The 21,972-nt window shown below is 36.0% G+C and overlaps 1 protein-coding gene across 3 annotated transcripts in view; it reads right to left on the bottom strand.

Moving 5' to 3' along the window:
• The window catches only part of LOC108903915 (bromodomain-containing protein 4-like), a 41,429-nt gene extending 19,868 nt beyond the window's left edge, over positions 1-21,561 (bottom strand). For 2 of the 3 annotated variants that reach the window (XM_018706259.2, XM_018706262.2), the window contains exons 1-5: positions 21,326-21,561; positions 18,160-18,215; positions 14,741-15,388; positions 1,272-1,459; positions 934-1,178 (exon numbers count right to left, since the gene is read on the bottom strand). In XM_018706259.2, coding sequence (XP_018561775.1) covers positions 934-1,178; positions 1,272-1,459; positions 14,741-15,388; positions 18,160-18,208 — 1,130 coding nt within the window. In that variant the 5' untranslated portion in view covers positions 18,209-18,215; positions 21,326-21,561. Of the gene's footprint in view, positions 1-933; positions 1,179-1,271; positions 1,460-14,740; positions 15,389-18,159; positions 18,216-21,238; positions 21,290-21,325 lie in introns of those variants that run through there. The other variant, XM_018706260.2, reaches the window with a different exon arrangement.
• Between the last annotated feature and the right edge of the window lie 411 nt (positions 21,562-21,972).

Below are 21,972 nucleotides of genomic sequence, written 5' to 3'. Positions count from 1 at the left end.
ATTTTTTGTTAACTTTAAAAAATCATTATAAACAAATGAAAAAACTTTTATAAACTTTTACAACGGAATCTTGTTTATTATGTATATAAAAAGACCTCCCAGAAAGAAAAAAATTTGTAGATACATTATTTAAACTTTTACAAGTTTTATGAAAGATTAGGACCACGAAAAATTAGTTCATTAACAATTGAATAACTTTAACATAAGTCAAGTTAAAAATTATTTTCCAACTGGGCTGTGTTCCTTCAAGTGTCTAGATGACACTATAATTTATTTAGATTTTTAAATTAATATTGAATACTATAAAAAAATTATTTTGTGTTGCACACTTTGCTTGGCGGCGACGCGACGACGCGGAAACCGCCGCCGCCGCGCGGAGCCATATTTTCAACGTCAAATTAAAATTATAAATAATGGAGCTACAATTCCGGGAGTCGAGACTTATTTTACTGAAATTTTCTCCTCTTTCAGGATCTTTTTTGAAATTTCAGCTATCTTCAATATTTTTTTAGTTATAGCTAAAAAACGGAGACCCCCTTTTTTTCTCTTCGTTTTTTGTTTATAACAATTGCTATTTTTAATTGCGGATAAATTAAAAAACACTTCTTTCTCAGAATTTAATTCTGTATCCAATGTACTAACAACCATATTTTTAGGATTACATTAACTATTTTTCGCAGAAAACTCACATCTCGACTAAACTATTTGTAGTGAAAACGATATTAAGGCCTGAATTACCGCCCGGCTTTCTTTCACTTCACGGATTGTATGTACATTGTACATTATCATCATAGCCGATGTGATACCACTAGGCTTGTTTCTGCAGCAGTCGCACACACAAACATTCAGCAAATATGAGGTCACAGAATCAATTGGTCACATATTCCTGCTGCAGAAACAGACATATGAAACTTAACATTACAGAATACTTACTGATACTGATAAGGCTGGTGCATGGGCTGTGGTGGATAATGTGGGTACATAGGCGGCGGTTGGTAAGACGGCTGAGGTGGCCCGGAAGGGAACTGTTGGATATTTATTAAGACGTTTTGCTGGTGTAACCCGCTACCTCCCGACGGCTGCAACCTGGACACTTGCTGCGCCAAGGCTTGCATTGGAAGTCCCGTTAGGGAGTCCAGAGGATTTTGGGCCTGAGATGTTGACGGGTTGTACAATTGCTGCAAGAGATCGTATCGGATTAATAAAAAGTTTTAAATTTTGTAAATGGAATGGTAACATACCTAAATATCAAATTTCTAAAGATAACTTACCATTGCTCCCCTGTTTCTTTCCTCCAAACGATCCAGCGATATGAATTCGGTGTCGCTCGTGTGAAAACCTAGATCTTTAGCTCTTTCATTGTTGTTGAAAAGTGACATTATATTGTTGTCATCGTTGTCTGGTAATTTTAGTGGATCTTCCAGGGATGGTGTTGTCCACATATTACTGGAATTTTGATCTAAAACAATGTTTCATGTCATGTCCTTATAAGTTATTATTAAGTTGTAAACAGAATTGTATCAATAAAATATCCTAACACTGCTTGATGCTGGCATGAATAAATAAGTCCATTTTTGTCCACTAAGGATTGATGTGCGATCATAAAGTGGTATGATTTGTAAAGAAAGGAAATATTCCATATAAAAACGCCATATATTAGACTTTTTTTACTGTACTTTTTTAAGTATTAGACCAGCAGTATTCAAACTGTGTTCCGCGGAACCCTGGGGTTCCTCACAACCTATCTGGGGAGAAATCCGCAAAATTTTGGAATTAACAATATCGATACTACAAAATAAAAAAAAATATACTCTTAAATCTTTTTTTATTTTTATAAGTACACGCTTATAAGTTACTATAAGAGCTTAGCGACAAAAGCAAGGTATGGCAATGCGCTTAATGCAAAATTTGAAATTGAAATGTGATTGCAACATACGACAATAGCAAATGATTTCAACATATTATGTAAAATAATCAAGCACATTCTGGTCATTGATTATATTTACTCTTTTTTAATTATCCAATAAATATTTACTTTAAACTTAGTGGAATATTTATTTTATTAACCGTAGTATTTATAAATTTATTATATAATCAGTAAAAAAGGTGTTCGAAAATGTTCTTAGGTGTGGGAGTTCCCCAAAAAATTCGAAATGTTGGCCGGGTTCCGAAAGTCGTAAAAGTTTGAAGACCGCTGTATTAGAGAAACACAGTCGTAGAAGAGAATCTATCTAATTACACAGCCACATAAAAAAAGTCCAAACCCAAGAGTCACATATCATTTCTGAAGGAATTTAATGCGCGAATACGATCCTGTAATCAAAATTCATGACTTCACGACATATTACCCAAATATGGGTAAAAACTGATTTTTTACTAAATTTTGTCCAAATATATAATTTTTGTAGTATTTAGAGGCGCTGAACACGATGCCATTAGTGAAATTTACCCATGACCTCGATATTTCTCAGAAAATCCACTTTTTGAGTTTTAGTTTCGACTCATATTTGGGCCAGTGTTCACCTAAGTGTATTTTCTAAGAAATATCAGTGTCAAGTGTTAATTTTACTAATGGCATCGTGTTCAACGCCTCAAAGTACTGCGAAAATTATATAAATGGACACAATTTAGGAAAAAATTAGTTTTGACCCATATTTGGGCCAGTTTTCAGGGTAAATTTTACCAATGGCATCATATGTGGCTCTCTTGAGTTTGGACTTTTTTTTGCAGCTGTGTTATCGGCATTGCTTACAGTTTTAGAAAAACTTCTTCTGCCGCGGATAGAGAGCGGTCCGATCAACTCCGTCAGATCTAAGAATATGTACCACAAAAAGGCGCTTTGTTACTTAAACTGTTTTAATAGGAAAATAATTAATAATAATAAAAATGCATGTAATTGATCGGGGCCAAGGGCATCGATCAAAAGTCCAAATTTGTTTGCAAAAGTCAGTCTTTAATTTCTTTGGGAGCGCAGCTTATAAAACCAAGCTTTATCCAACTATAGTCTGTTTGGAAATGAAAGAGAGTAATAAAACCCCGAGATAAGAACCGGCCATGGGCGTGGTAATATTTCGTTTCAGGTAATTATCGGGTAACACTAATGCTAACAGGTAATGGGTGTACATTAGTATATTTTACTGGATACATCATAGGGCAGGAGCCAGTGTATTGTGACAGATCAATCCAGTCTTAGAGCTGAATATACGAAGACGTGCTAGTGCAGTAGAGTAAAATTCGACTTGTGTTTAGTGACTATTGTGCCAGTGGATATAATATTGTTTGGGTAAAATGTCGAGCTTATCAGATTACGTACCTGCTAAACGCGTGAAAAGATGTGCGCTGTCTCAGAATGAGAAGATTATTATATTAAATGTATTTAATGCATTGAAACACCAAAATCCTACCAACAGTGTTGACGACATCGTGGAAAAGTGTTCCAAAATGACAGGGATTGGAAAATCGACTATCTACAGACTTTTAAAGGAAACAAAAAATGAACAAGATACTGTAAATCCCCCAAAATCATCTACAGGGAGGTCAAAAGTCGTTATAGATGATTTCTTCAAAAATGTCATTCGCAGAAAAGTACACTCATTTTATTTTAAAAAAGAAATACCAACGCTAAACAAAATTTTAAGTGAACTTTCAGAGGACAACGATTTGCCAAAAATCAGTAGAAGCAAATTATGGGCCGTCTTACGAGAGTTGAATTTTTGCTGGGAAAAGCAGAACAGGAAGTCAGTTCTTATCGATAAAGATGAAATTATTTGTTGGCGAAGATCCTACTTAAGATCAATTAGAAAATTCCGTGACGAAGGGAGGAATATTTATTATCTAGACGAAACTTGGGTCAACGAGGGATATACTGTAACAAAAGTATGGCAAGATAAAAATGTAAAAAGTTTTCGACAAGCATTTTTGGATGGACTTTCAACAGGGTTCAAGGCACCTTCAGGTAAAGGGCGAAGATTAATAGTGACACATATAGGTAGTGCCAGTGGTTTTGTAGATGGCGGTTTACTTTTATTTGAATCTAAAAATACAGGTGACTATCACGAAGACATGAACGCAGATGTTTTCGAAGAGTATTTTACACAGATGTTGGATCTTATTCCTCCGGGGTCTGTAATTGTCATGGATAATGCCAGTTACCATTCACGGCAGACCGAGCGGACGCCTACGACTGCTTGGAGGAAAGCCGATATAATTCAATGGTTATCCGGAAAAAACATTTCTTTTGAAACAAATATGGTGAAAAAGGAACTTTTGACACTTGTCAATCTTAATAAAGATCAGAAAAAATATGTTATCGATGAAATGGCAACAAATCGCCAAATAACGGTACTACGGTTACCACCTTATCACTGTGAACTTAACCCAATCGAATTAGTCTGGGCGCAGGTAAAAGGAGATGTAGCGCGAAATAATACGACGTTTAAATTAAGTGACGTGAAAATTTTGTTAAAAAATTCCTTGGAACGAGTAACTGCAGATAACTGGCAAAGATGTATACATCATGTACAAAAAGAAGAGGAGAAAATGTGGGAACTCGATAATTTAATTGACGTTACTGTGGAACCTATCGTTATCAATCTAGGAGACGAAGATAATTCATCAGAATATTCAGAGGATGAATTTTAATATACCTACTTTTTTATTTTCTTTATTGTACATTTATACAACACTACATTTACTCACCATAATTTGAATTTTCAAAATACATATATTTTTGTGTGGAATAAAAGTCTATTCATTAAATTTAAATAAATATTTTGATAATAATATTGAATAATTTTATTTGAATTACTAAAAACCCTCTTAACCCGGTTATGATGCTTAAAGTAGCCTCATGTTTTGAAATGCTGTTTTTATATTGTTTACTTATAAGAGAAATGGACCGAGAAATTGAAGCGGCATAGACAAAGACGGATTGTCGGGGATTAAATTTTAGCTACCTGCTACAATTTAGTACAACCCGGTCACACAAAGTTTTTTTAAAAGTACACCTCATCTATACCGATAATACATAATATAAAAATATTGAATATAAGTACCAGTACTACATTTATTTACGATTTGCATTCTCTCTCATTCTCTCTCTTTCCTTTCTAAACAGATTATAATGCCCGGATTTCTATCTAAGGTCTGCCTTCTTGACCCATTGTGAAGGCTTTTACAGATTTTAGCATTAATAATAAATTGTTTAAGTTTAGATTAAATTATTGCAATTGCGATCGATCTGATCTGATAAATTCTGATTATTATTTATTTTTATACTTTTATAACCCTATTGTAACAGTCTAAGTAACAACTTGCCTTTCTTTGAGGCGCACTTTCTTAGATCTGACGATATCGATCTCGCTTATAGACGTATCCTTTTGTTCCGTATATCTAATCGCATAGATAATAGCAACATTTAAGGCGTTAATACTTTTAAAATGGTAAAATTTGCTTACATCCCTGTAGTCCGTATGCTCGCGATCAACTTATACTCCGCGGTCGAATTTATAAAGAGTGACTAAGACTAATATAAAAACACTATTACCATAATGCGTATAAAATATAAAATGATTTTTATACGGCTCAATATTATTTATCTTTGTGCCGCTCGCTACGCACATCGTTACACTGAACGTCGATCTATATTCTACCTCTGTCTTTTGCACTTGGTAGGGAATAGGGAAATGCTTTTTTAGTGGGTGTAAACGGACTTGATTTAACCCGTCCTGAGAAACGTCATAGCATAAGCGTAGACGAGGGGTCTAATTCCATGGCTATAATAAATTTATAAATTAAAAAAACACAACTGGGACGTTTTAAAATGCTGTAATAATTAAAATGGATCAAAGTGCCTGTTATAGCAAACCGTAAAAAATATTAGATGTTATGTTTTATTATCTTTTTTTATTATTTTCTATGTCTTGTTGCCTTTTACGCAGACACGCCAATGGATTTTGTTCCCGGCACGCTTCATCCCCCTTACTAGTCCAAAAGCTAGTGATGAATCACTCTATAATTTCGACCGTGGAGTATAGGCAAATAGGTCGCGAGCAGTTTCTTGCTGACATCTACAAAAACGAATTTTTGTGTGCTCACAGTTCGTGATCACCCAAGGTTTGTTTGCAAAATGTTTATGTTAATTTCGCGAGCAGCTCGTGTAACATTAGCATCGTTTATCTTTGTTCAGGTCGAGCATGTGAAATTTCCCGTCGGCTGTCGGTAACTCCAACTGACACGTGGATATATTCGTCGAATCTCAGTCAGGTGGGGATGGAGCAGCAGTTGAAAAAGTTGTTATTAATTGGAAAATGTCAGAAAAAGGAAGTTTTGTCCAAAATCGATATTTGTACATATTTATTCACTGATAAATGAGGAAAACTGGCCGAACTTTTTGGTAAACAACACTAGACGCAAGAAAAAGTTTTTTAGTCGTCAACGTGTAACTGCTCGCGACCTGTTTGCGAAGTGTACGCGAACTGATCGCGAGCAGGTCTTGTAACTGTGAACCAACTGTTCGCGATATGTTTGCTGATGGATACGTATCTTTCGCCAGTCGATGCGAACAAATATAAATATACGAGCTGCTCACAATCTCAATGTACATGACCATATACAGTAAAGAACTTACATCTTAGATGTTTGTGGAGAACAGTTTGGAGTGTATGGGTTTGCTAAATCTCGCTACAAGTTTGCGACTTGTTATTTGTTCTCAAATTTCGAGACGTTTCTACATCTTGTCACCCTTGTGTGTTGTTGTGTCATCGGTATACGACTAATAACCCGTGTATTTTATTATGTTTATCAAAAGTAAGTCTAAGATTAATCCAATATAGTTTTACATGAAGGATCAGAATCTAATGATGTATGAATTCAAGTATGTCACTGAAAATACAATACAGAGTATTACGTATATAATCGTATTTTAAAATATTTCAAATACTTGTTAATAAATAATAAATATAAATAAGGTATCAAGTACTGATAATAATTTTAAATCTGTCTCGAGCATTAAGCAATTATTAAAAGTTATATAGTTACTCGTATATGTATTAATCGAATAAGTACATTATCTCATACTTTTGATATTTAAGAGAATAATTATCATAATCCTAGTAATAGAAGTATTTTCTTATTAACAAAACGTACTTTGAAAATCACTCATATATTTTTATGTTTGAGAACATAGAGTTGGTCGCAACAGCCACCTAGACAACGTCGGTTGAAAATCAAAGTTTTCAGCTAACTTTCGAATCCAACGGAGTTGTCCACAGAGCCCCAGACCGATCCAAAACTATACTGCTAGAAGCGGGCAAGCTCAGCAGAATCCACTGCTGTTGGAAAGCCTAAGTTTTGAATTTTCCAAACATTTCATACCAGCAAAGCCATGATAATCGAAGTACGACAAGTTACCAAGCTGCTCTACATAAATGTAAACAACCAATAAGTTTCCATGACGAGTAGAGATAGGGGCGACCCCAAAGTCGCCCATTCCAAAGGAGACATATGTCAGAAACCATATCAAAGATCTACTTCAGGGTTCAAGCGACGACTCTGGTTTTTCCTAATTTTATACCATAGAATACCATAACCACATAATACACAAATTCGGATTTAATACGTGCATTAAGAGAAAGTTTAATATTTCCCCTGAATTTCAAATATTCCAAGCAAACTTTTTATTAACAATATAAAGCATTGTTACGCTACAACTTAAGTAAAAAATTAGCGTTTTCATCGCTCAAGATTAATTACGAACATGTGGCCGATCCAAAGAGCTTATTAGCCAAAAAAAGACAAGGACACGAAAAAAGTGCCAAGCTCGAAAAACTAAGTACTTCGAAAAATGCAAACAGTGAAAATAGGCTCAGATCAAAGTCTCAATACAAGTGCCAACCAGAGGGTGTAGTGCAGGCAACAAAGAGAGCGTATCCTTCTTTTTAGAACATCAGGTCCAGATTTTACGTTTCAGGAATAAAGCAGAGATGAAAAGGGATCGACTAGAGAGAGGCTCTCAACAGCGGATATTCCCCGAGTACGGTGCGTTGTTAGAGAAATCCCAAATTGCTCGGGGTTGAAACTCCGGTAGCAACTACCATCGTTGAGAAGGGCGAGTAGAGTGGACAGAATACGACAAAATATAAGGAAGTTTTTTTACGATGTTGTGGTCACAATGTGATTTTTAATTTTATTGTATGTTGTCTTGCTACAGCGAAAAAAATAAACGTTTTGTTGGAACGAGAACTTACAACCCATCTATCCAAATCATAGTGAACATTTTTAAATTTTCGAAAAAATAGGCATGTACTCGTATATCACTTCGATATATGATTTACTATGGTTCGTTGGCACCATTCGTTAAATCGCTAACTGAGGTTTTTGACCTTTTTGAAACAAGGTAGCCTAACATTTAATATTTCAGGAGAAGTGCCAAATATGTCGTTTTTCGCCAACATTTTTATTATTTAAACGGCAATCGTAGAAAAACTACTGTATGAACACATGTTTTGATGCTTTGTATTAACAGGTGCAAAATTTAACAATTGCCATGTTATGTCATAATCTTCATGCTGCATGCCATAAACATTAACTTATATACACAAATAGTTGATGATAAACTAACTGCCAACTCGACATAAAAAGGTACATTACTTTTTGGAAACGTCAGTGATTATATCAAAATTACTCGTTAGCGTAGTTAGCATTTTGGCGTGCTGACAATTTGTGCAAAGATAGTACCTAATTCAAAATTAAATAGGGGTCGCTATTTGATAAAATGAATAATTTTTCAGATTTGTAATAGTTATTTACGATACAAAGTTATAAAGATATTAAAGATGCTATTATAGATAAAGAGACTAACTTATAACTGTTAAAACTAATTCCAAGGCAGTTAAGCTTAAAGAGCCTCGAAAAATATACGAGGCACTGTTTTCAGAGGTTCCCTGCCTCCATGGTGGTATATGGTATAGCGAATATACAAATGGTTAAGCGTCATATATGATGGAAATCTTTTGCTACTACAGAGTGGTATATTTTGAGTTTCTCGGAAAATAACAAAAAAAATTGCGGACAAAAATATGGGATCCAACACAGCTTAATTATCTCGGTAATTTTAAGAGGTTGCGAGGAATGGTGTACAAGTAAAGGTACGACAAATAATATACCTATCACATAAGAAAGTTTTACTGCCGTACATTGATTATTATTTATCAAAAAAAAATAGTCTTCTCCATAGACATGCTATTTATTGTAAGACGTGCTGTGTTAAGAAAATTATTAATATTACTAAATACCAGCGTTGCCAGATGTCCCGATTTTGGCAGGACGTTCCGCTTTTTTCCCGTTCTCGAATGATTTTTTCCAGGTCTGTTATTACCGTCTTTTTTTTTAGGTATCAATTATACAAATCCGTAGTACGTCCCGATTTTGGACGAAAGAATCCCGCTTTTTTATTCAAAAAGTTTCAAAATCCCGCTTTGCCCGAAAAAAAATCTGGCAACGCTGCTAAATACATAAATTTTAATGCATTTTGAAGCGGACATCTAAATAAATAAAAAAAATTTACTAAACAAGATGTCAAAGTATTTGACAGAAGCCGAAGGTAATAGTTATTTACACCATAAAAGAGGTAATTATTATTAGTCGAGGACGATTTTGCGCCCGAGCGGAGCGAAGGCTGGTAAATTATACTTAACTGCTGCGTGGTGTATTACATTTTGTTGTTTGTGCCTAATATTTGAGAATTATTGGGAGAATCGGCAACATGGGCTCGCCGTGAAGACGTCGAAGCAGGACTTCGAGCAGCACGTCGAGCGCTATGTCGTGTAATATGATCGGAAGGTTGTGTTTGGTCGACATGGGTCCTTGGTGGAGACATCGGGAGTTCTAATCGAGCTCCACGTTGGGCGCCATGTCGCGATCTATGATCTGGGATGTCAGTTCCCTTGACAGGGGTCCGCGATAGTGACGCACGGAGTTCAAGTGGATCGTCACTAGGGACTCCAGGTCGCAGGATATTCTCAAATGACTGCTGTCTGTGGTGGATATGTCCTACAGACGTGGTGTCTAGGACACGAGCTCGCGGGGGAGATCTCGACGAAGAATGGCGAGCCCCACGTTGAGCGCCGTGTCGGGTTAGACTTTCTAAATAGGGACCACTTAGGCGGTGATCGTATGTTCGGGGGAAATCCTGAGAGTGGACGGGAGATGTACCAGAATTGCTTTGATAAAAAGAGCCGGCTACGTCACTTACGACATAGTCGGCTAAGGGGTTTTCGCTTACCATGGCACCCGAACGAGATGCGCATTGCTCCCGCTGGATACCATTTCGTAGAAAAGCTGAATGAACTGTATCGCCGTCGCCGACGGCTCCACGTTCCGGAACACCCGAGGAGGTAGGCCGCTATCGGGGCCGGACCGCGAACCGTGGTTGGGCTCATGGGATTCCCCGTACCAGTTGGTACGTAGATATAACCTCGTCCCGAGTATCTGTGGGTGACCCACTTCGTGGTAACTCTGACATACTACTCGTCTCCGTGGGCACGTCTTGAGGGATACTCCATGTGGTATCGATGACTCGTGTAGTCGCGGACCTCAGCCTGTACGGCACTGTGGCGTCGCCGTGCCGCGTACTACTACGAGCTACCACCTTCGGCTCCTTAGACTCTCCACGAAGCACCGAGATAGCGTTTGTGGGGAACGAGGTCTCGTCCAGCTCAGTCTTGATCATCGAATCACGATGTGATTTATTATTTGTTGTACCTTCGAGGGCACCAATCCTCGTAGCACTGGATATCGAAGTCGCGTCGCAGGGATACATCTTATCCCGTACGACAATGTCGGAGCAAGCTCTTTTGCTCCGAAAGTCTTGTAGACGTCTGGTAGAAAACACTGACTCTACTATTAAATGTGGGTCTCTCGAGGAAGCCCTATAAGCAAGGACAACTTCTACTAAATTTGGAAGTACGCCGCCACAATAACGTGCGTACTATTGCTTTGTGCCCGTGGGTCACAAAGAAAATGCCTCGTAGGGGTTTGACGAGGAAAGTTGCCTCGACGAGTGACCGCCTAGAGGTTTGACGAGGAAAGTTGCCTCGGATTTGCAGATCTCGATAGTCTGAATTGATAGGACTCGTAGGAGTATGTACTCTGTACCGAGGTGCGAGTCTCTCGATGGAGCCGGCACGATCGGAATCAAAGTCTTCGTCAAAGGTTCTCAGCCTCGGACGGTATGCAGGTCTCTGGAGGAGCCTGAATGTATCGCTGTTTCGATGCAGATGGCTATCGAACAGGATCTTCGCCTCAGGTTGGCCAACTCGGGCGGTACGCAGGTCTCTGGAGGAGCCTGGAGTATCGCTGTGTCGATGCAGGAGGTTATCGCACAGGATCTTCGTCGGAGGTGGTCAGTCCCGGACGGTATCGCAGGTCTCAAATGGATCCTGGAAATTTACCGCTGTTTCGATGCAGGGGGTTATCAAACAGGGTCTTCACCTCAGGCTAGGCTACCTCAGGTGGTATGTCTCGTGAAGCGAGTGGTGGTTGCTAGGCACTATAATATCCGCGTCGAGGAATGGCAGCCTCGACGGAAGCCTCGTGAAGTGAGCCTGTGAGCTTGAGCTCCAAAGTTCTTGAGCTTGATGACAGGGTTTTTTCAATCAAACCGTGGAAGATATGTTAAAAGTATATATTGAACATAATTAACAGACAATAATGGTTCACAATTAACATATACAAGTTATTTACCATGAATGAGATTTGTTACACAATCGCTTTGTATCGCTTTCTTGTACCATGTACTCCCACTAAAAGAACTGCAAACGTCGGAAGTTGATGTTCGATCGCTTTTTTAAAATCTCCATACTTTTGGCGGACCGCTCGTGAATTGTCCGGCAAAATTTCCAGTAAAAAGCGCCCGTCGTCGCTGTCGACGTCGGATCTCGTTCCCCTCTGGCCTCTCCGGATAGTCGATGTCGGCGTCAGGGATTTTGGAGTTTTCTCCCATTTTGCGAAAAGCTCTACCCGCGGTCTCGGCTTAGGCTACCGAGCATCGCATCCAACCGCCAGAGCGGTGGGACCTTCGGAAGACGGTCCTTTCGGCCCAAAGACGGGGAAATTGGAAACATCGGTGAAATTTTCCCCGTCTTCGTAAAAGGGCTTACGGAGGTCTTATTACTGGATGGATTTTGTTCTACAGTGGATGGGTGATGCACGGCATGAAGTAGTGCCGTGGTTGGAGTGTTCGGTCGAGATCACGCGGACACCTTTGGCGACAGCTATGAAGACATGAAAACCTATTATGGCTTAGCTGGCCGTTAGTAGTCGCGCGATTCGGCTCGAATTTGGATATGACAACTACCTAGGGATGCTCTAGTGTGGTTGGAGGGTTCGGCCGAGATCTAATGAGTGGAACGGCTAAAAACGCGGAAAACGTGAAATCCGCGTTTCCCCGTATAACGGCGTTTTGGCTCATTCGATTCGGACGAAAATTTAGTAAGATAATGATTAATGCCAGCGACTTGAGGAGTGCTACATTAAATTTTGACACCGATCGCTCAATAACTTTTGGAGTTATTGACGATAGCGTCCTTGACCAATTCAAAAGTGTGGTAAAAATTCAGATGATAGTTTCCAAATATCGCCTCGAAGTGTCCCGGGGTTCGTCTGCAGGTTGCGAGAGTCGCGGCAGTGGACACTGCGCGCCGGGATGGTAGACCCAGGCGAGATCGGTTGCGATGTGGGTGACATTGGAAACATCGGTGAAATTGGTCTTTTCAATTCAACGGTCTCCGGCATATCCGTAGGTACAAGGCTACTTCTATCAACATACTGGGTGTTCTGAAATCCTGAAGCTCGCTCGAAGGGTGGAATACGACACAAAACTATATAAAAGCTCCAATTTTACTGGTTTTGAATTATTATTTCGAAATGAGTGATTTTCAAATAGAAATGATTTCAACTATTTTCATAGAGGAGAACGTGGATATATCAAAATATCCCAAGCTGAGAGCATTTTTGAAACGTAAGAATGACGGCTATACACCTAAAAAGTCAAACGTTTTTACAAGAGAACAAGTCAACGATTTTCTCGTTCAGGCACCCGATAACACATTTGCTAATGAAGGTAGTGACGGTCTTAGGCATTGCAGGAGCATGCCGTTCTGATGAGTTATGCAAACTTACTTTGGACGTCAATTTCAAAAATTTCGATGACATTATTGTAGTTACAATTCCAGAATATAAAAATGGTATGTCACGTACGTTTATAATTACGTCTCGTCTGGGTTCTGTTCCTCACCTAGAAATTCTCAAGAAATATGTCAAGATTAGATTGGAAATTAAAACTGAAATTTCATGCTTTTTATGCGCTATCAAACAGGTAGATGTTACAAAAAAAACAGTCGGCAAGAATACCCTTTCTATGATTCCTAATAAACTAGAACATTCTGAAACATATACAGGCCATTCATTCTAACGAACATCGGCAACGTTGCTGGCTAATATAGGAGTTGATGTATTAGCAATCAAGAGACATGGTGGGTGGAAATCAGTCACAATTGCAGAAAGTTACGTTGCTGACAGTTTAAGTAACAAAAATGGAATAGACAACAGGATTCTTTAGAATGACACTTCAACTCCAGGTTCTAGTAGTACGTCGCATCATGCATGCTGTTTTAATTGATCAGTGAGATAATATTGAGCCTCCGGTGATTGAAATGGAGCGGTCAGATCATTTTGAGAAAAATGTGACAATTAGTAAACGCGAAGGGAATAATTATCCAGATTTTATAAATGTTACTAAATTTAACAAACTGTACAATTACTATAAATATCCATTCATAATAATTAATAAAATGTAATGTTCATAAAATATTTCTATTTATTTGTTCATAAAATATGCATTTATAACTCGAAATCGCTTTTTTCCCTAGGGAGGTAAGTTACCTCACTTACCTCCCGATGTCCACAGCAACCTCCACTTCTACGGTAAAATCCACTTACCTCCTTAAAAACAATGTATTAATAGTCTGTTTCCTATAGTGGGAGCAGATAAAACATTTTTGCAAAAGTAGATACGATTGTTGAATTGACTGCAGTCTGTAGAAGACCGGAATTAACAAATTTGTTAATACAAAATGTTATAGATGAAGACTCCGTTTTCCGAATTATATTACCAAGTGTATTAGCTAGGTTACGCGACAATTTTTTGTCAAATCTATTAATATTTCGGGGGTGGATATAGTGGAATATGTTGCGATACGTTTAGTTGATATAAACCATCAACATATTTTTGTTTGACTGGAATTTGTACTTCGCTAAAATGCCAAAAAGTCTATTTCTTGAATCTAGAACACTCAGATGAATATGTTGGGCGTTCTTCCAACGCTCATTTGTTTCATTTCTGGCAGTTTCTGGTTGATTTGTCCACAGTGAAATGACACGGAATTTAGAGAAGTAACATCGCAGTTAAAAGTTACATAGAAAAATCCCACGAACTATTTGTGTAATAAATAATAGGTTTGTTTCTGCAGCTCTATCAAACTGTCTTCAAACTATCAGATATACTTGGCCACTTAAGTTGTCATATACTTTCAGCGAGTTTAAGGTCACAAACCAATTGGTCAAACATCTGTGATAGTTTCAAATCGGTCCTCAACTGCTGCAGAAACGGAGCTATTATGTGTGGCAATAACGGTATGGTAGCAGATACATAAATATAATTCAGTTTCCATTTGATACTCACTGTAACTTGGGTCTCCATCTGGGTTGTCGTCTGTAATTTCGGTTATAGTCAGGGGTTCTTTGAGCAATCCGGTGGTTTTGATCCTGATCTTGGGATAATCCGGCGACGGTTCCGGAGGCGGCGTCGGTTCCGCTCCGGGGATGCTCCCGTACTCGGAGGCATTGCTCTCGCCGGCGGAGTTAGAGGTGATTATGCTGTCCGTGGTCTTCTCGGCGGCGTTGGAGGTGTCACTATTAGCGGGCGAGGAGGTCCCTATGTCCGCGAAGTTCGGGGAAAAACTGACCCTCGCCTCCTCATCTTCCGCTTCTATTTTGGTCACTTCCTCCACTATCGCTCCCCCTTCCCCGCCCTCGGCGTTGTCCGGTTCTTCTTTGGTTTCTGCCAGATTGGAAGCCGATTTCGCAACGGTTTCACTAGGGGAGCCGACCGAAGAAGGGTTCGAATGTACTGGGGAGTTTATGACTTCGAAATTGTTTCCGCTTTTGTTCTTCAGAGTTAGCTTGAGGGGGGGTAACGTAGTACGTTCGAGTATTACGTAGGGTTGTTTTATGTGGTGGAATAGATGAGAATATAGGTAGTGCTTTTCCGTAAAGTTAACGTTACAGTCCCAACATCTTAGCGGGCCGAAATCGTCATCAGAATCCACATCTGAAATTAAAGAAATGTTGATGAATCCTCGTCTGATGTAAGGATTTTTGAATTTCTAACTTAATTAATGTGCTCTTATCAAAATCTCAATAAAACTTTATTTAAATTAGTTATTTATTTAAACCGATTTCAGAAAATGCGCACAATAAAAAGTAAATGGTACCTATAAGTTGAGGTTATGTGTCAACGATTCTCTTAAATCAAGATTGTTGATTTTGTCAATCACTTGTCAAAGATCTAATATTTAAAACATAGCATTAAAAGATAATTGCAGCGGATCTTGTATTTGTACAATAGACAAAAACATCACGTTAAAAAAAATAAGAATTTTGTGGAAACAGTTGCGCGAAAATACGCACGTAACTGTTGTAAGTAAAAGTTGTTTTAGACTAATAAAGAAAAATATTTTAAGATGTCTATGTTTGAAGTTATACATTTGTGGTATAGTTTCTGTTTTTATTATTTGTTAAAGTAGAAAGATTAGGCGAAAAAAAAACAAAAAACAATTGTTGTTTTAAATCAAACCATTGGTGTTCCGTCAAATTCACTAGTGGCTGATTCAGTGCACCGTTTCATGGAATTTTTTCTTGATGAATTAAAAAACTTGCCCTAACATGTGCGAAAATCATTATACTTTACAATATCCAATTTTGACTTTCGTTAAAATTTATAATTGTTAATATACAAAAAAATAAAACTGCAATAATTACAGATATTAGACCGAGTATTAGACATAATTGAACTTTATTTAATATTTTGTTTGTTTTATATTTTTTAAATTAAAATATCTTACAATTTGCATTAATATTTAAAAGAAATATAATAATTTTCTTATCTATACTTTAATTAAATTTTGAATAAAAGTGAAACAAATACTATTTCAATCATCATAAAATCAAACTTATGAAATCTGCTTCTGACTGTATTTGATTTACAGTGAAATAAATAATGTACTTTTGTTTCTACATAAATCTTTTTTTATATACATACATACAGTCTTTCAAATAAACTAAATATAACGTGACTCTAAGGGCAATCAAGCCCGGCTTTAGGAGGGGGTACGGGGACTATAGCCCTGGGCCTTACGACATCGGGGGGCCTCGGCAAGATCTGACAAAATGAAATCAAGTGTTTAGGTTTTACTTTTTTAGAATTAAACTAAAAAGTGTTCAGGTTATAAAATTTTATTTCGGCAAGTAGCTGACTGCGTGACCTTTTTTTAGAATCAAATCAAAAAATGTTTAGGTTTTAAAATTTTATATCATTTTTTTTTGGAAAAAAGGTATCACCATAGGTTATTCCTCGCCTTTAATACAATATTAAAAATATGATGTTCTTCTATGAACTAATAATATAATCTATCATCATTTGTGTCAAAGGTACAGCGCGTTAAAATATCTTTTTTTTTAAATTTATATTTTCCAAAAGTGATCGACAAAGCATATTAAATTTATTTAAGTATTCACCTAAGTCTTTTTTTATTATGGTAGATATGTGCTTAATGCATAGATGAAGGAAGAGATCTCGGAAGAGATAGATAAAACATATTTCTGCGTATCCTGATAATTTTCAGTCCTCTCACCCACCACATCACTACGCTATTTTGTTCCGCTGAGCAGTTAAGTTTAATCTGTTTTAAAATAATAGTTCCCCCACTTAAGTCACCCAGTCTTAGGAAAAGACAGATTTTTCTCAGATAAATTGCAGTATTTATTCCCTCCGTCCCTTTCGACCACTTACAGCCTATAAAATAACTAATATGCCCTATTAACATAATTGCAAAAACTAAGTAAAAACATTAAACAAACAGTCTACATTCAAGAAAGAAATATGTACTGTGGAAAACTCAAGAGAATAACCTTCACAATTTCAATGCACGTGGATTACTTTTGGAGATACTGGTAAAAATTAAAAAAAAATAACTTAGAAGCCCTGTATCTTGAAAACAAAAGACGATATACCGATGGATAGACCCATAATTAATGGAAAAATGTTATTTTTTATATTTTATTACCTCTGTTTACTATTTACATACAAGTTGAATATTTAATCTGAATTATTGACCTATACCTACACATCTGAGTATTTTTTTTTTATTTTAAAGATATTAAGCTAATTCAAATAAAAATAGGAAAAATGCTTATAGTACCTACATGACATATTAAAAATTGTTAGATAATATAATATTTTAAAGAAAAATATTGTATTATTGTTATCCTAACATCGCTATCGGCAAAGAGATCTATTTACATAGTGACTATTTTTGCGAGTTGAACTTTCTCAAGGGTGATGTTAGAGCAACAAGAACTAAGGACTTTACTATTGCCAGTATAATTCAATGTTAGTTGGGGCATGTAGTCACGAATCTGGTTTATGATATTTTAGATACCCTAGCCCTAGATTTTTGATATCGAAGGGCATTTTTTGACTTAAATTGACAGAATTGAAAGAAACATTTTTATATTTATCTGAATTAGCAATACCTTTAAAAATAAGTAAAAATACCAGACCTATTAATAAAATATATATTTGAAAAAATAATAATCTATTATATCCTAATATTACTTAATAACTATGAACTATTTATTAGGTGTACTGTAATCTAGTCTTTTTATTGGCATTATTCCTTAGTTATAGATATACAAACTAAATAGATACAAAAATCTCTTAGTTACATTGTTACGTTACATTAATATAAGTACATAGCACACTTACATCTGTTGAGAAACCAAACCTAGTACAATACCTAGTAAAACTGATGAAAATCTTACCAGTCGGCAAGGTGGAGGTTGTTGTATCTACTTCTACAGATGTTTTCATGTTTAGCCTAAAAAATACGATTAAATTAGAGTAAACTTTTAACAGAGTGTGAATTAAGTACAAATGTAACAATTCCAAATAGAAATTTTAGTTTTAGTCATAAGCTTATTCTAGCACACTGTATATCGGAATCGGGTGTACAATATTCATTTCACAAGCATTCGAAGCATTTCTTAAAGAAAGGATATAACAATCTGATACTGATAAATAAAGATAAACAGCTAATGCAATGCCAGGTGTAACGGGCTATAATTTCTATTAACTATACAGGGTGTTACAGATGAGGTGGGAAATCTATGGGGAAGTAATAAACCTCTCGTAAAAATAAGCCAAAAATGGTTATTAAAAAATGTAATTAATACAATATAATTTTTCGAAAGAAAAAATCAAAATAAACAACGGGGTACTCTGGACTCATTTTGATACGAGTGACTGTGTTCACAATCATAAAATTGACAATTTGTATTAAAAAAATATTAAAAAAAATCAAATTTAATACAACTTCTTGTAAAAAAAAGATAACAGTAAAGTTAATAAATAACCTTAAAGGTATTCTATCACAGATTTCTCAGCTTATGTGTAACACCCGGTATATTTATTTTATTAGAATATATTCGAATATTGTACCGTAACGACTATCTCAAAAAATTATCAAAATTAGGTCAGTAAGTAAATGTGTGATAAAAAAAAATTTTTTTTTAATAAAAATTGAAGGGGAAAAATATGTCAGATTTTTTTGAATATCTGTGAAGATACTTGACGTGTTGATGAATCTTAATGGTTTAACCAATTAAAGGTAAAAATTCACTGAATAAATCTGTCAATCAGTGGTGGAGGAAGAGGGAGAAAGTGTCACTAAGAACCTAAGAATTTTGACGACACTGAATACTTATTTTAGAAATTGCAAATATACATTTAATTTCTAATATTATTTCTAAGAACAAATAAATGTACTTTTAATTTTGTTTAAAAAATGCTGCGCTATTTCCAAGTTATTATTTATTATATTGTAGTTTAAAACTGTTCGTTTCACAATACACATGTAAACAAATTTAAAAAAAAGGGTGTACTTTTCATGCGACATATGCTATCCGTAGTATTTTTGCCTCCTGATCACGAATCGGGTGTCAGAATTGAGCTATAACATCACAGAAATTTCCTAACCTCAAAAAACAGGTCAAAAATAGTAAAAATTCACGAAAAAGTGCTAATAAAAACACAATTTTTTTTTTCTATATTCAAATGTTCATTTATAATATGGTTAAGACCCCGCCGAACGCGAATCCGCGCTCAGAATTGATGATTCTTTTTCTAACCTCCAAAAAAACTGGTCAAGCTATCAGGAATTTTCAAAAAATAACAGATTCGCGCCAAATTTGGCATACGGGGATGTTCGGGGTCGTTGATCACGGATCCGAGGTCAATTTTTCAAAATTCAAGATGGCGGATCCAAGATGGCCGACGAAATTTTCAAAAAATAACACATTCGCGCCAAATTTGGTATACGGGAGTTTTCGGGGTAACACTGATTGTTGATAAATTTGTGTATCAACTCGAATATTTGCCCATAATTAGTTAAGTCATTAGGTACTCCAAATTTTATCAACCTACTTCATACATTTTTAACCTCGATTTTAGGTATTTACACAAATGTAATTTTTTTAATGTAACATTTTAATGTTTCAACACTGCATTTTGAAAAGAAACGTTCTAGTATCATTTCAACAAAAATAACCTAAGTATACATTTTTTTTGTAACATGATACTTTTAAACTTTTTTTAGATATTTGTGGGACAAGCTTTTAAATTTAAGAAATTGGCCCGTTTTTTTCTTTTCTTTTTAAAATGATAATGGGAACAAAATGCCTTTATTTAATTTCCAAAATACCCCATAGTGACAGTACATTCTGGTATCTCCACCATCGTTAACAGATTTGCGAACCAATTTAACAATTATTTTTGTCAAAAAATACTAATAATAAGTTATTAGTCTAAGTTTCATCAATTTAGATCAAACCTCTTGGAAGGCATTTCAATATAATAACCGTCACTTTTTTAAACTGTCAAAAAGAGTTTTTTTTCTTAGATCTTTGCTTGATTAAGGCTTTTAAGTCTAAAATAGGTAATCTAACAAACAACGACTTGAAGTTGTGACATGGAATTAAAAAACACACTGTATATTATTTTCATTTGAAATTAGAACACCATACAAATTTGTGGTGTTAAGTATAAAATAAAGAGATGCCTAGGCTTAGGTAGGTGCCTCTCGAAAACCTTGAACATTCTACAAACATTTATAATAAATAAAGCATATGTTTTCATGATGTACATTCTCTTAAAATTGCACTGCTAGGTAATTTTGAGCAACTTAAGTACAAATACTAATTGTATTTTATTTATTTATGCTTGTAGGTATATTTATTTATGTACTTTACAAAAAAAAATATATGTAGCTTTTAGGCGTATTGATAATCATTATTATATACCTACACAGATACACTCTGTACAACATAATTTAACTTGGTATATATTTTGATTGTACCATATTTATTGAAATAACTAATAAAAGTAGGTAGGTAATACACAATACAATCCAAAATAGATAGATGCTTAATACACTTAGTTAAAACTAGCGCCATGTTTTTTAGAGCATAATATTTATCTTCAAGGTGTAAAAACATTCAACAAAACTATTTACTACTTAAGTACCTATGTAGTATTAGAAACTTAACTTATCGCAGTTATCACTATATCTAATAAAGTAAAAGTACTGTAAACTGTTGTAAATGCATAAACAATCAGATGCATTTTTCCATGAAACCATTTTGACGTTTACATAACTGACACATTAACTTATAATTGAACGTCAATGTCCGACCTGGAAAAATATTAACCAGGTCTATATTTATGTCTGAAAATAAAAATCTAAAATCTAAAATTTATGTACTTTACTTCATACTAGGTGCCAATTCTAATAAATATCTGACTTAAATAAAAAAAAAGTGCATGACAATAAATTAGTGGTACTACCTGGGTAGATCATATCAAATCATAACTAACAAACGAGTAAAACACCAAACGCATTGCGCAAGATTTAAAACCACTGTAAATACTCACAAGCATTGTTAACAGCTAAGGCAGACAATAGTGCCTGGCTATAACTTAAATTCCACCACTGTAGTGATTAACTGTCACTAATACCCGACGATCACAAATTAATTAATTACTGTTACCCGGAAATAGTATATAGCCGGTGTTCTTACTTATTAGATATTCCGTAATAATAATACGAATACGACCGTCATATAAGCATAGAGAGAAAACTTTAAGCTACAAGCACACTCGGCACAGAAACTCAAGTCTAGTTTAGTGACGAGCTACGGCGTGACAGCGGGGCAAGGGGCAGGGTAACTCCGGGGGGGTGAGGGACGGAAATAGGCTATGGTTGTTAGGTTGCTCACAATCTGGGTGGGTTGGCGCAAGCGAACCACGGACAACCATTTAAAACCATTCGAAGTGGGAGAGAGAGATAACGAAACTCTTGAAACTCCCTTTGTTTGAACCGGTATCCGTATGAAACTCTGTCGACGGTTCTCGCCTAGCAACAGCACGTACGCCGTAGTGGGGGTATTTATTATGCTTCACAGCAAACAATTCAAATGGAAATGAGATTTGAGATACCGCTTACCATAAATTGGAGTTATAATTGAGGAGGGGGGATACCTATTAACAAGGACAACACGCTATCGCTCAAACATTTTTAA

Source organism: Anoplophora glabripennis, unplaced genomic scaffold, assembly GCF_000390285.2.
Source record: "Anoplophora glabripennis isolate ALB-LARVAE unplaced genomic scaffold, Agla_2.0 scaffold123, whole genome shotgun sequence".
Lineage (NCBI taxonomy): Eukaryota > Metazoa > Arthropoda > Insecta > Coleoptera > Cerambycidae > Anoplophora > Anoplophora glabripennis.
This window is presented reverse-complemented; position numbering and strand designations above follow the sequence as displayed.